The sequence below is a fragment of the Anomaloglossus baeobatrachus genome, chromosome 11 (genome assembly GCF_048569485.1).
Source record: "Anomaloglossus baeobatrachus isolate aAnoBae1 chromosome 11, aAnoBae1.hap1, whole genome shotgun sequence".
Classification (NCBI taxonomy): Eukaryota; Metazoa; Chordata; class Amphibia; order Anura; family Aromobatidae; genus Anomaloglossus; species Anomaloglossus baeobatrachus.
The window spans coordinates 20,642,696-20,657,840 of NC_134363.1; the positions used below are offsets into that span (position 1 = coordinate 20,642,696).

The window sequence follows — 15,145 nt, forward strand, 5'->3', positions numbered from 1 at the left end:
CTCTCCTGCCCTTTCCTTCCCTGGGAGGGGGTAACAGATTTGATCTGGTAAGGAAAATAGTAATGCACAGGATTCCAGCATCTCCACCTTCAGGAGTAATCCAAAGGTTAGGGAAACCACACTCCTGCCCTTTCCTTCCCTGGAAGGGGGTAACAGATTAGATCTGGTAAGGAGAATAGTCATCAGCACCATGGACCCGGTGCTGGGTGAGTAAGGATATCGAATCCCCAGGGCTCCATATGTAGATGATTTAAGTTAATGTCAGGGTTCACTTCACCCATAGATATGAGCAGGGTTTTCAGTTTTAGTCTATTTTGTACTAGTGATAATATTGATGCCAAAAATGAGACTTAAGGCAGGAAGCAGAAAGAGAGAAGGAGGGAGGGAGGGCGACCGGCTGCATTGTTCGACTTGGTTGACAGATTTTCTAACTTCTTGCTGTTGTTAATTACAAGATCAGAAGTGGTGTCATCAGCCGCAGATCACATACCACGAGGACAAACCTGGCATCCTGGAGGAGAAGGTAAAATATTTCTGATTTCTTTTCATGAAACATTATTGTATAAACAAAGGATTTTTTATTTTAGAATTGTAAAAAAATATTTTCAGTAGCAATACATGGGTGGTAGGATTTTGATTTCCCATTAATGGACCCCTTTGGTGCTTTTAAGGGGATGCACATTACGAAGTACAATAGTATCTGGCAGAAAAGTGCAAAAAAAAAGAATATCTGTATTATCATAATAAGAGATACATTGCATGAAGAATGGTGATGGTATGACTTGGTTTAGACGTAGGGCATTTTATATGACATCATAGAATATAACATATAATAATAATTCCGATATCTGCCACCGGCCCATAGAAAATTTACATACATATATGACTTTTTTTCAGATAAAACATTAATATGTGACTTTTTCTTGGGGGTCCTATTAGGGCAATGAAGCAGCTGAAGTAGAATATATTGGGGAAAAATATCAAACAAAGTCAAGAGACAAATAGAAGCGTCTGTATTTGGGAATCACAGGGTTCATAATCATAAGTTTTAGTAAAGATAAGGAGATAGATCTGTGGAGGATCGCGCTTAAGTGGAATTTCTTTTAATTAGCCATTTCAGAAGAATTCAAACATTTTGAAATCAGTTAGCAGTTCCATTTCCAGATTCACTAGGAAAGTCTCTCTCCTGTAGAGTGTAAGCTCTTATGGTCAGCAGGGTCCTCCCTCTCTTGTAGATTGTAAGCTCCTATGATCAGCATGGTCCTCTCTCTCCTGTAGATTGTAAGCTCTTATGGTCAGCAGGGTCCTCTTTCTCCTGTAGAGTGTAAGCTCTTATGATCAGCAGGGTCCTCTCTCTCCTGTAGAGTGTAAGCTCTTATGATCGGCATGGTCCTCTCTCTCCTTTAGATTGTAAGCTCTTACGATCGGCATGGTCCAGTCTCTCCTGTAGATTGTAAGCTCTTATGGTCAGTTTGGTCCTCTCTCTCCTGTAGATTGTAAGCTCTTATGGTCAGTGGGGTCCTCTCTCTCCTGTAGATTTTAAGCTCTTATGATCGGCATGGTCCTCTCTCTCCTGTAGATTGTAAGCTCTTATGGTCAGTGGGGTCTTCTCTCTCCTGTAGAGTGTAAGCTCTTATGGTTAGTGGGGTCCTCTCTCTCTCCAGTAGAGTGTAAGCTCTTATGGTCAGTGGGGTCCTCTCTCTCCTGTAGAGTGTAAGCTGTTATGGTCAGTAGGGTCCTCTCTCTGTCCTGTAGAGTCCTCTTTCTCAAAAAATGTGAGCTCTTATGGTCAGCAGGGTCCTCTCTCTCTCTCTCTCTCTAGTAGAGTGTAAGCTCTTATGGTCAGCAGCATCCTCTCTTTCTCCTGTAGAGTGTAAGCTCTTATGGTCAGTGGGGATCTTTCTCTCTCTCCTGCAGAGTGTAAGCTCTTACGGTCAGCAGAGCCCGCTCTATCGTATAGTGTGAGCTCTTATGGTCAGTGGGGTCTTCTCTCTCCTGTAGAGTGTAAGCTCTTATGGTTAGTGGGGTCCTCTCTCTCTCCAGTAGAGTGTAAGCTCTTATGGTCAGTGGGGTCCTCTCTCTCCTGTAGAGTGTAAGCTGTTATGGTCAGTAGGGTCCTCTCTCTGTCCTGTAGAGTCCTCTTTCTCAAAAAATGTGAGCTCTTATGGTCAGCAGGGTCCTCTCTCTCTCTCTCTAGTAGAGTGTAAGCTCTTATGGTCAGCAGCATCCTCTCTTTCTCCTGTAGAGTGTAAGCTCTTATGGTCAGTGGGGATCTTTCTCTCTCTCCTGCAGAGTGTAAGCTCTTACGGTCAGCAGAGCCCGCTCTATCGTATAGTGTGAGCTCTTATGGTCAGTGGGGACTTCTCACTCCTTATTTTACACGGTCAATCTCTCGCCTGTAGAGTGTAAGCTGTTATGGTCAGCGAGGTCTTCCCTCTCTCCTATACAGCCTAAGCTCTTAAGATCAGCAGAGTCCTCGCTCTCCTGTACAATGTATGAACTGATGGTCAGTGGATCCTCTCTCTCTCTCTTCTGTAGAGTGTAAGCTCTTGTTGTCATCAAGTCCTCTCTCTTCCATAGAGGGAAACCTCTTGTGGTCAGGGAGTCCTCTCTCTCTCCTGTAGAGTGTAAGCGCTTATGGTTAGCAGGATCATCATCTTTCTCCTGTAGAGTGTAAGCTCTTTTGCTCAGCGGGGTCCTCTTTCTTCCATAGAGTGCCAGCACTTATGGTCAGCAGGGTCGTCTCTCTCCTGTAGAGTGTAAGCTCTTATGGTCAGCCGGGTCATCTCTCTCTCTCTCTCTCTCTCTCTCTCCCGTAGAGTGTAAGTTCTTATTGTTACTGAAGAGTTTAAGCTTTTATGATCAGCAGAGTCCTCTCTCTCTCCTGTAGAGTGTAAAGTCTTATGGTCAGCGGGGTTCTCCCTCTCTTCTGTTGAATGTAAGCTCTTATGGTCAGCGGGGTCCTCTCTCTCTCCTGCAGAGTGTAAGCTCTTATGGTCAGCAGGATCCTCCATATTTCTCCTGTAGAGTGTAAGCTCTTATGCTTTTCGGGGTCCTCTTTCTTCCATAGAGTGTAAGCTCTTATGGTCAGTGGGGTCCTCTTTTTCTCTTCCATAGAGTGTAAGTTCTTATGGTCAGTAGGGTCCTATCTCTCTATCTCTCCAGAAGCGTGTAAGCTCCTACTGTCAGGGGAGTCCTCTCTCTCCCTCTCTCTCCTGTAGAATGTTGGCTCCTATGCTCAGCAAGGTCTTCTCTCTCTCTTCCATAGAGTGTAAGTTCTTATGATCAGTGAGATTCTCTCTCTCTCTCTCTCTCTTTCTCCTGTAGAGTGTAACCTTCTATGCTCAGCGGGGTCCATTCTCACTCTCCTGTAGAGTGTAAGCTTTTATGGTCAGCAGGGTCCTCTCTCTCTCTCCTGTAGAGTGTAAGCTCTTATGGTCATTATAACTGTTCATGGGACAACAATAAAGATCTGACCGTTTGATTCCATGTAAAGTAGTTGGTGTACAGCTTACAGTGTAAATTTGGTGTATCCTCTATATAAGTCAACACATAGCCATTAATGTCTAAACTGCTACCAACAAAAGAGAGTACACCCCTAAGGGACAATGGCCAAATTGTGCCCAAAGTGGGAATATTTTGTGTAGCCACAATTAATTTTCTAGCATGGCCTTAACTTTCTTTGGCCTGGAGGTCACTAGAGCGTCACAAGATCCGTTGGATCCTTTTCCATTATTCATGACGACATCACGGAGCTGGTGAATGTTAGAGACCTTGCGCTCCTCCACCTTCTGTTTGATGAGCCACCAGAGATTCTCAATAGAGTTTAGGTCTGAAGATGCTCGGCCTGTCCAGCACCTTTACCCTCAGTCACTTTAGCGAGGCAGTGATGGTCTTGGAGGTGTTTTGGGTCATTATCGTGTTTGAATATGAAGGGAGGGGATCATGCTTTAGTTCAGTATGTCACAGGACATGTTGGCATTCATGGTTCCCTCAATGAACTGTATCCCCCCACATCCGATAGCACTCATGCAGTCCCAAACTATTTGGATTCTTGAGTTCTTTGGGAAGCTCAAAGCCTTGGACCATCAAACAATCATCTGATCATCTCAGATAGTTAAAATATTAGCAGGTCCTCTTCTACTTTAGTTAACTTCAAAGCTATATCTATATAGTTTCTCCTTCTACTATCTAGTGCTTTAGATGGTTCAAAGCCTTGAAGCATTTGAGGGTCTTCAGCTCTAAGATTTGGACCATCTATAAATCTTCAAGTACTTTGATCATCTCAGAGCCATGGACCATTGGAGGATTCTCAAGTTCTATGTACAATTTAGAGCATTGAACCAATGGAATATTTTTTGTACTTTGGTCAGCTCCAAGCGATGGATCATCTGAGCATCTTCTGATACTGTGGTCACATCAAAGCCTTGCATCATCAAATTATCCTCAGGTAATTTGACCATCTCAAAGCGTTTGACGATCAAAGTATCCTCAGGTGCAATGATTATCGCAGAGTCTTAGGCGGGCTTTACACACTGTGACATCGCTAGCGATTGCTAACGATGTCGAGCGCGATAGCACCCGCCCCCGTCGCACATGCGATATGCAGTGATTGCTGCCGTAGCGAACATTATCATTATGGCAGCTTCACACGCACATACCTGGTCGGCGACGTCGTGGTGGCCGCCGAACAATCCCTCCTTCAAGGGGGAGGTGCGTTCGGTGTCACACGACGTCACTAAGCGGCCGGCCAATAGAAGCGGAGGGGCGGAGATGAGCGGGACATAACATTCCGTCCACCTCCTTCCTTCTGCATTGCCGGTGGACGCAGGTAGGAGATGTTTGTCGTTCCTGCGGTGTCACACATAGCAATGTGTGGTGCTGCAGGAATGACAAACAACATCGTACCGGTAGCAGCAGCGACATTATGGAATGGAGCGACGTGTCACCGATCAACGATTTTTCACGTTTTTGTGATCGGTGATCGTTGCTCCTAGGGTTTACACGCTGCGATGTCAGTAATGGTGCCGGATGTGCGTCACTAACGACGTGGCCCCGATGATATATCGTTACTGATGTCGCAACGTGTAAAGCCCACCTTAGACTACAGAAGGATTCTTGAGTTCTTTGGGAAGCTCAAAGCCTTAAGGGTGCTTTACATGCTGCGACATCGCTAGCGATCTCGTTAGCAATGTGACACGCCAGATCGCAGATGCGATCTGCTGAGATCGCACATAGGTCGTTTTTATAGCGCCGGTCACTTGTGCGATCAAAGCAGATCGCATCTGCGATATGGCATGTCACATCACTAACGAGATCGCTAGCGATGTCACAGCGTGTAAAGCACCATCAAACAATCATCTGATCATCTCAGATAGTTAAAATATTAGCAGGTCTTCTGCTACTTTGGCTGGCTTCAATGCTATATCTATATTGTTTTTCCTTCTTCTATTTAGTGCTTTAGATGGTTCAAAGCCTTGAACCATTTGAGGTACCTCACCTCTAAGATTTGGACCATCTATGAATCTTCTATTACTTTGATCATCTCAAAGCCATGGACCACTGGAGGATTCTCAAGTTCTATGGGCAACTTAGAGCCTTGAACCAATAGAATAGTTTTTGTACTTTGGACAGCTCCAAGCCATGGATCATCTGACCATCTTCTGATACTTTGGTCAGATCAAAGCCTTGCACCATCAAATTATCCTCAGGTAATGTGACCATCACAAAGTGTTTAATGATCACAGGATCCTCAGGTACAATGGGTATCTCAGATTCTTAGACTACAGGAGGACTCATGAATTTTTTTGGAAGCTCAAAGCCTTGAACCATCAAACAATCATCTGATCATCTCAGATAGTTAAAATATTAGCAGGTCTTCTGCTACTTTGGCTGACTTCAAAGCTATATCTATATTGTTTTTCCTTCTACTATCTAGTGCTTTGGATGGTTTAAAGCCTTGAACCATTTGAGGATCCTCAGCTCTAAGATTTGGACCAGCTCTAAATCTTCTATTACTTTGATCATCTCAGAGCCATGGACCATTGGAGGATTCTCAGGTTCTACGGGCAACTTAGAGCCTTGAACCAATGAAATAGTTTTTGTACTTTGGCCAGCTCCAAGCCATGGAACATCTGACCATCTTCTGGTACTTTGGTCAGATCAAAGCCTTGCACCATCAAATTATCCTCAGGTAATTTGACCATCACAAAGTGTTTAATGATCACAGGATCCTCAGGTACATGGTCATCTCGGATTCTAAAGCGGGCTTTACACGCTGCGACATCGCTCAAGCAATCTCGTTGGGGTCACGGAATTTGTGACCCACATCCAGTCGCTTTAGTGATGCCGTTGTGTGTGACACCTATGAGCGATTTTGCATCGTCGCAAAAATGTGCAAAATCGCTCATCAGTGACATGGGGGTCCATTCTCAAATATCGTTACTGCAGCAGTAACGAAGTTGTTCCTCGTTCCATCGTTATGTGTGACACCGCAGAAACGATGAAGCTCTCCTTACCTGCCTCCCGGCCGCAATGCGAAGAAAGGAGGTGGGTGGGATGTTACGTCCTGCTCATCTCCACCCCTCTGCTTCTATTGGGCGGCGGTTCAGTGGCGCTGCTGTGACATCGCTGTGACGCTGAACGAACCGCCCTCTTAGAAAGGAGGCTGTTCACCGGTCACAGCGACGTCGCAGGGCAGGTAAGTAGTGTGACGGGTCTGGGCGATGTTGTGCGCCACGGGCAGCGATTTGCCCATGTCGCACAACCGATGGGGGCGGGTACCCACGCTAGCGATATCGGTCACGATATCGCAGTATGTAAAGCAGCCTTTAGACTACAGGAGGGCTCATGAGTTCTTTTGGAAGCTCAAAGCCTTGGGCCATCAAATAATCATCTGATCATCTCAGATAGTTAAAATATTAGCAGTTCCTCTGCTACTTTAGTTGACATCAAAGCTATATCTATATAGTTTTTCCTTCTACTATCTAGTATTGTGGATGGTTCAAAGCCTTGAACCATTTGAGGATCCTCCGCTCTAAGATTTGGATCTTTGAATCTTCAGGTAATTTGGTCATCTCAGAGCCATAGACCATTGAAGGATTCTCAAGTTCTATGAGCAACTTAGAGCCTTGAACCAATGGAATAGTTTTTTTAGTTTGGTCAGCTCCAAGCCAAAGATCATGTGAGTATCTTATGGTACTGTGGTGAGATCAAAACCTTGCACTATCAAATTATCCACAGGTTACTTGACCATCTCAAAGCGTATAATGATCTTAGGATCCTCAGGTACAATGGTCATCTCAGAAACTAAAAGCTGCTTTACACGCAGCAATTAGTCATGTGATCGTATTTGCGATCGCACCCGCCCCATCGTTTGTGCGGCACGGCCAATTTGTTGCACATGTCGCACAATGCTGTAACCCCCCATCACAAGCACTTACCTTCCAAACGACTTCGCTGTGGGTGGCGAACATCCACTTCCTGAAGGGGGAGGGACGTTCGGCGTCACAGCGACGTCACACAGCGGCCGGCCAATAGAAGCGGAGGAGCGGAGATGAGCGGGACATAAACATCCCACCCACTTCGCTCCTTCTGTATTGCCGGCGGGACACAGGTAAGCTGTGTTCATCATTCCCGGGGTATCACACGGAGCGATGTGTGCTGCCACGGGAACGATGAACAACCTGATGTTCGATTTTCAGAAAATAAGCCATGTGTCAGCGATGAACGAGAAGGTGAGTATTTCTGCTCGTTCATTGCTGTCACAAGCTACGATATCACTAACAATGCCGGATGTGCGTCACTTACGACGTGACCCCGCCAACATCTCGTTAGATATATCGTAGCGTGTAAAGCCCACTTTAGAATACAGGAGGATTCTTGAGTTGTTTGGGAAGGTCAAAGCCTTGGACCATGTGAGGATCCCCGGGTACTTTCGTCAGCTGTAAGATTTGGATCTATGAATCTTCTGGTACTTTGGTCATCTCAGAGCCATGGACGATTGCAGTATTTCCAAGCTCTAGGGGCAACTTAGAGCCTTGAACCAATGGAATAGTTTTTGTACTTTGGTGATCTCCAAGCCATGGATCATTTGAGCTCCAAGCCATGGATCATCTAAGCATGCTCAGGTAATTTAACCATCTCAAAGTGTTTGACGATCACAGGATCCTCAGGTACAATGGTCATCTCAGAGTCTTAGAACACAGGAGGATTCTTGATTTCTTTGGGAAACTCAAAACCTTGGACCATCAAACAATCATCTGAGCATCTCAGATAGTTAAAATATTAGCAGGTCCTCTGCTACTTTGGTTGAGCTCAAAGCAGATCTTTGGGAAGCTCCAAACCTTGGACCATCAAACAATCATCTGATTATCTCAGATAGTTAAACTATTAGCGGATCCTCTTACTTTGATTGAGCTCAAAGCTTTAAATCATTAATGGATCCTGCAGTACTTTGATGACCTTTGACCCTGGGACCTTTGGAGAATTACTTGGTCCTCTGGTCAATTACCCAGATGTTTTCAATGTTACACAGCAGGTATGACTAAGCTTTATACCATTTTCTAAGTTCAAACTTATTCAGAAAAAGAAAGAATGGGGACCAACCCTTCTACGTCAATGAACATGTCCACCTTTCATTGAATCTGAGGGGCTACTGACCACTTAATCAACTGTCAGGTGGTCTTTGGACTTCCAAGACCCTCTTGGTTCTGAATCACTATGATACTGGTACATAGGTAAAAATTCAATCTTCATAGCTGTTGAAAATATCAATAGTTCCCTTCGAACAGAGAATAGACGCTTCACTGATCTTGGGTTGGGGGTTTCTTGCATGAAGGAGCATATTTTGCCTACACCGGATGACACATTCTGCAATTACTAATATTTTCCATATACAGATAAGTCAGTCATAAAGATCTTTCATTTTTGTTTTTTGCAAAATTATTAATGTGCATTTAAACAGTTTGACTTATTTTTAGGTTCCTACAGAACCAGAACCAAGATTGTAATGTAACTGCACTCTTACTTGCAGCCCCCGTCTTCTATGCTATTGATTAAGGTGAAAAGAAGAAACCTACAAGACATTTGTAATCGATTACACTGACCAATATTTTGTTTTTATTTTGCTCTTTAGGAACATGGAGAACATCCAGATGTGGAGAAAATTGAAAGTTCTGATTTTGGTATTCCTTTTTAATTGTGACTTCACTAAGGTCAATAGTTTCGTTTATAAAGGCGATAAAGGTATAGTACACATATCATAAATAGAATAACACTGCCACTGCCTCTTATAGACCAAACTCTAACCACTATAATACTGCCCCTATGTACAAGAATATAACTACTATAATACTGCCCCCTATGTACAAGAATATAACTACTGTAATACTGCCCCCTATGTACAAGAATATAACTACTATAATACTGCTCCTATGTACAAGAATATAACTACTATAATACTGCCCCCTATGTACAAGAATATAACTACTATAATACTGCCCTTATATACAAGAATAAAACTACTATAATACTGTCCCCTATGTACAAGAATATAACTACTATTATACTGCTCCTATGTACAAGAATAAAACTACTATAATACTGTCCCCTATGTACAAGAATATAACTACTATAATACTGCCCCTATGTACAAGAATATAACTACTATAATACTGCCCCCTATGAACAAGAATATAACTACTATAATACTGTCCCTACGTACAAGAATATAACTACTGTAATACTGCTCCTATGTACAAGAATATAACTACTATAATACTGTCCCCTTTGTATAAGAATATAACTACTATAATACTGCAACTATGTACAAGAATAAAACTACTATAATACTGCCCCTATGTACAAGAATATAACTACTATAATACTGCCCCTATGAACAAGAATATAACTACTATAATACTGCCCCTATGTACAAGAATATAACTACTGTAATACTGCAACTATGTACAAGAATATAACTACTATAATACTGTCCCCTATGTATAAGAATATAACTACTGTAATACTGCAACTATGTACAAGAATATAACTACTATAATACTGCCCCTATGTACAAGAATATAACTACTATAATACTGCCCCTATGTACAAGAATATAACTACTGTAATACTGCAACTATGTACAAGAATATAACTACTATAATACTGTCCCCTATGTATAAGAATATAACTACTATAATACTGCCCCTATGTACAAGAATATAACTACTATAATACTGCCCCCTATATACAAGAATATAACTACTATAATACTGCTCCTATGTACAAGAATATAACTACTATAATACTGCTCCTATGTACAAGAATATAACTACTATAATACTGTCCCCTATGTACAAGAATATAACTACTATAATACTGCCCCTATGTACAAGAATATAACTACTATAATACTGCTCCTATGGATACGAATATAACTACTATAATACTGCCCCTATGTACAAGAATATAACTACTATAATACTGCCCCTATGTACAAGAATATAACTACTATAATACTGCCCCTATGTACAAGAATATAACTACTATAATACTGCCCTTATGTACAGGAATATAACTACTAAAATACTGCCCCTATGTACAAGAATATAACTACTATAATACTGCCCCTACGTCCAAAAATATAACTACAATAATACTGCCCCTATGTACAAGAATATAACTACTATAATACTGCTCCTATGTACAAGAATAATACTACTATTCTTGTACATAGGAGCAGTATTATAGTAGTTATATTCTTGTACATAGGGGCAGTATTATAGTAGTTATATTCTTGTACATAGGGGCAGTATTATAGTAGTTATATTCTTGTACATAGGGGCAGTATTATAGTAGTTATATTCTTGTACATAGGGGCAGTATTATAGTAGTTATATTCTTGTACGTAGGGGCAGTATTATAGTAGTTATATTCTTGTATGTAGGGGGCAGTATTATAGTAGTTATATTCTTGTACATAGGGGCAGTATTATAGTAGTTATATTCTTGTACATAGGGGCAGTATTATAGTAGTTATATTCTTGTACATAGGGGCAGTATTATAGTAGTTATATTCTTGTACATAGAGGCAGTATTATAGTAGTTATATTCTTGTATGTAGGGGGCAGTATTATAGTAGTTATATTCTTGTACATAGGGGCAGTATTATAGTAGTTATATTCTTGTACATAGGGGCAGTATTATAGTAGTTATATTCTTGTATATAGGGGGCAGTATTATAGTAGTTATATTCTTGTACATAGGGGCAGTATTATAGTAGTTATATTCTTGTACATAGGGGACAGTATTATAGTAGTTATATTCTTGTACATAGGGGCAGTATTATAGTAGTTATATTCTTGTACATAGGGGCAGTATTATAGTAGTTATATTCTTGTACATAGGAGCAGTATTATAGTAGTTATACTGCTCCTATGTACAAGAATATAACTACTATAATACTGTCCCCTATGTATAAGAATATAACTTCTATAATACTGCCCCTATGTACAAGAATATAACTACTATAATACTGCCCCTACGTACAAAAATATAACTACAATAATACTGCCCCTATGTACAAGAATAGTAGTATTATTCTTGTACATAGGAGCAGTATTATAGTAGTTATATTCTTGTACATAGGGGCAGTATTATAGTAGTTATATTCTTGTACATAGGAGCAGTATTATAGTAGTTATACTGCTCCTATGTACAAGAATATAACTACTATAATACTGTCCCCTATGTACAAGAATATAACTACTATAATACTGCCCCTATGTACAAGAATATAACTACTATAATACTGCCCCTATGTACAAGAATATAAATACTATAATACTGCCCCCTATATACAAGAATATAACTACTATAATACTGCTCCTATGTACAAGAATATAACTACTGTAATACTGCTCCTATGTACAAGAATATAACTACTATAATACTGCCCCTATGTACAAGAATATAACTACTATAATACTGCCCCTATGTATAAGAATATAACTACTATAATACTGCCCCTATGTACAAGAATATAACTACTATAATACTGCCCCTATGTACAAGAATATAACTACTATAATACTGCCCCTATGTACAAGAATATAACTACTGTAATACTGCAACTATGTACAAGAATATAACTACTATAATACTGTCCCCTATGTATAAGAATATAACTACTATAATACTGCCCCTATGTACAAGAATATAACTACTATAATACTGCCCCCTATATACAAGAATATAACTACTATAATACTGCTCCTATGTACAAGAATATAACTACTATAATACTGCCCCTATGTACAAGAATATAACTACTATAATACTGCCCCCTATGTATAAGAATATAACTTCTATAATACTGCCCCTATGTACAAGAATATAACTACTATAATACTGCCCCTACGTACAAAAATATAACTACAATAATACTGCCCCTATGTACAAGAATAGTAGTATTATTCTTGTACATAGGAGCAGTATTATAGTAGTTATATTCTTGTACATAGGGGCAGTATTATAGTAGTTATATTCTTGTACATAGGAGCAGTATTATAGTAGTTATACTGCTCCTATGTACAAGAATATAACTACTATAATACTGTCCCCTATGTACAAGAATATAACTACTATAATACTGCCCCTATGTACAAGAATATAACTACTATAATACTGCCCCTATGTACAAGAATATAAATACTATAATACTGCCCCCTATATACAAGAATATAACTACTATAATACTGCTCCTATGTACAAGAATATAACTACTGTAATACTGCTCCTATGTACAAGAATATAACTACTATAATACTGTCCCCTATGTATAAGAATATAACTACTATAATACTGCCCCTATGTACAAGAATATAACTACTATAATACTGCCCCTATGTACAAGAATATAACTACTATAATACTGCCCCTATGTACAAGAATATAACTACTGTAATACTGCAACTATGTACAAGAATATAACTACTATAATACTGTCCCCTATGTATAAGAATATAACTACTATAATACTGCCCCTATGTACAAGAATATAACTACTATAATACTGCCCCCTATATACAAGAATATAACTACTATAATACTGCTCCTATGTACAAGAATATAACTACTATAATACTGCTCCTATGTACACGAATATAACTACTATAATACTGCCCCTATGTACAAGAATATAACTACTATAATACTGCCCCTATGTACAAGAATATAACTACTATAATACTGCCCCTATGTACAAGAATATAACTACTATAATACTGCCCTTATGTACAAGAATATAACTACTAAAATACTGCCCCTATGTACAAGAATATAACTACTATAATACTTCCCCTATGTACAAGAATATAACTACTATAATACTGTCCCCTATGTACAAGAATATAACTACTATAATACTGCCCCTATGTACAAGAATATAACTACTATAATACTGCCCCTATGTACAAGAATATAACTACTAAAATACTGCCCCTATGTACAAGAATATAACTACTATAATACTGCCCCTATGTACAAGAATATAACTACTATAATACTGTCCCCTATGTACAAGAATATAACTACTATAATACTGCCCCTATGTACAAGAATATAACTACTATAATACTGCCCCCTATATACAAGAATATAACTACTATAATACTGCTCCTATGTACAAGAACATAACTACTATAATACTGCTCCTATGTACAAGAATATAACTACTATAATACTGTCCCCTATGTACAAGAATATAACTTCTATAATACTGCCCCTATGTACAAGAATATAACTACTATAATACTGCCCCTACGTACAAAAATATAACTACAATAATACTGCCCCTATGTACAAGAATAGTAGTATTATTCTTGTACATAGGAGCAGTATTATAGTAGTTATATTCTTGTACATAGGGGCAGTATTATAGTAGTTATATTCTTGTACATAGGAGCAGTATTATAGTAGTTATACTGCTCCTATGTACAAGAATATAACTACTATAATACTGTCCCCTATGTACAAGAATATAACTACTATAATACTGCCCCTATGTACAAGAATATAACTACTATAATACTGCCCCTATGTACAAGAATATAAATACTATAATACTGCCCCCTATATACAAGAATATAACTACTATAATACTGCTCCTATGTACAAGAATATAACTACTATAATACTGTCCCCTATGTATAAGAATATAACTACTATAATACTGCCCCTATGTACAAGAATATAACTACTATAATACTGCCCCTATGTACAAGAATATAACTACTATAATACTGCCCCTATGTACCAGAATATAACTACTGTAATACTGCAACTATGTACAAGAATATAACTACTATAATACTGTCCCCTATGTATAAGAATATAACTACTATAATACTGCCCCTATGTACAAGAATATAACTACTATAATACTGCCCCCTATATACAAGAATATAACTACTATAATACTGCTCCTATGTACAAGAATATAACTACTATAATACTGCTCCTATGTACACGAATATAACTACTATAATACTGCCCCTATGTACAAGAATATAACTACTATAATACTGCCCCTATGTACAAGAATATAACTACTATAATACTGCCCCTATGTACAAGAATATAACTACTATAATACTGCCCTTATGTACAAGAATATAACTACTAAAATACTGCCCCTATGTACAAGAATATAACTACTATAATACTTCCCCTATGTACAAGAATATAACTACTATAATACTGTCCCCTATGTACAAGAATATAACTACTATAATACTGCCCCTATGTACAAGAATATAACTACTATAATACTGCCCCTATGTACAAGAATATAACTACTAAAATACTGCCCCTATGTACAAGAATATAACTACTATAATACTGCCCCTATGTACAAGAATATAACTACTATAATACTGTCCCCTATGTACAAGAATATAACTACTATAATACTGCCCCTATGTACAAGAATATAACTACTATAATACTGCCCCCTATATACAAGAATATAACTACTATAATACTGCTCCTATGTACAAGAATATAACTACTATAATACTGCTCCTATGTACAAGAATATAACTACTATAATACTGTCCCCTATGTACAAGAATATAACTACTATA

At 39.0% G+C, this 15,145-nt stretch overlaps 1 protein-coding gene across 2 annotated transcripts in view; it reads left to right on the forward strand.

Annotated features, from left to right (window-relative positions):
- The first annotated feature begins 449 nt into the window (after positions 1-449).
- Positions 450-15,145, forward strand: part of CD22 (CD22 molecule) — a 77,378-nt gene continuing 62,682 nt past the window's right edge. For both annotated transcript variants that reach the window (XM_075329387.1, XM_075329389.1), the window contains exons 1-2: positions 450-523; positions 9,137-9,246. In XM_075329387.1, the coding sequence (XP_075185502.1) occupies positions 9,141-9,246 (106 nt within the window). In that variant the 5' untranslated portion in view covers positions 450-523; positions 9,137-9,140. The remainder of the gene's footprint in view (positions 524-9,136; positions 9,247-15,145) is intronic.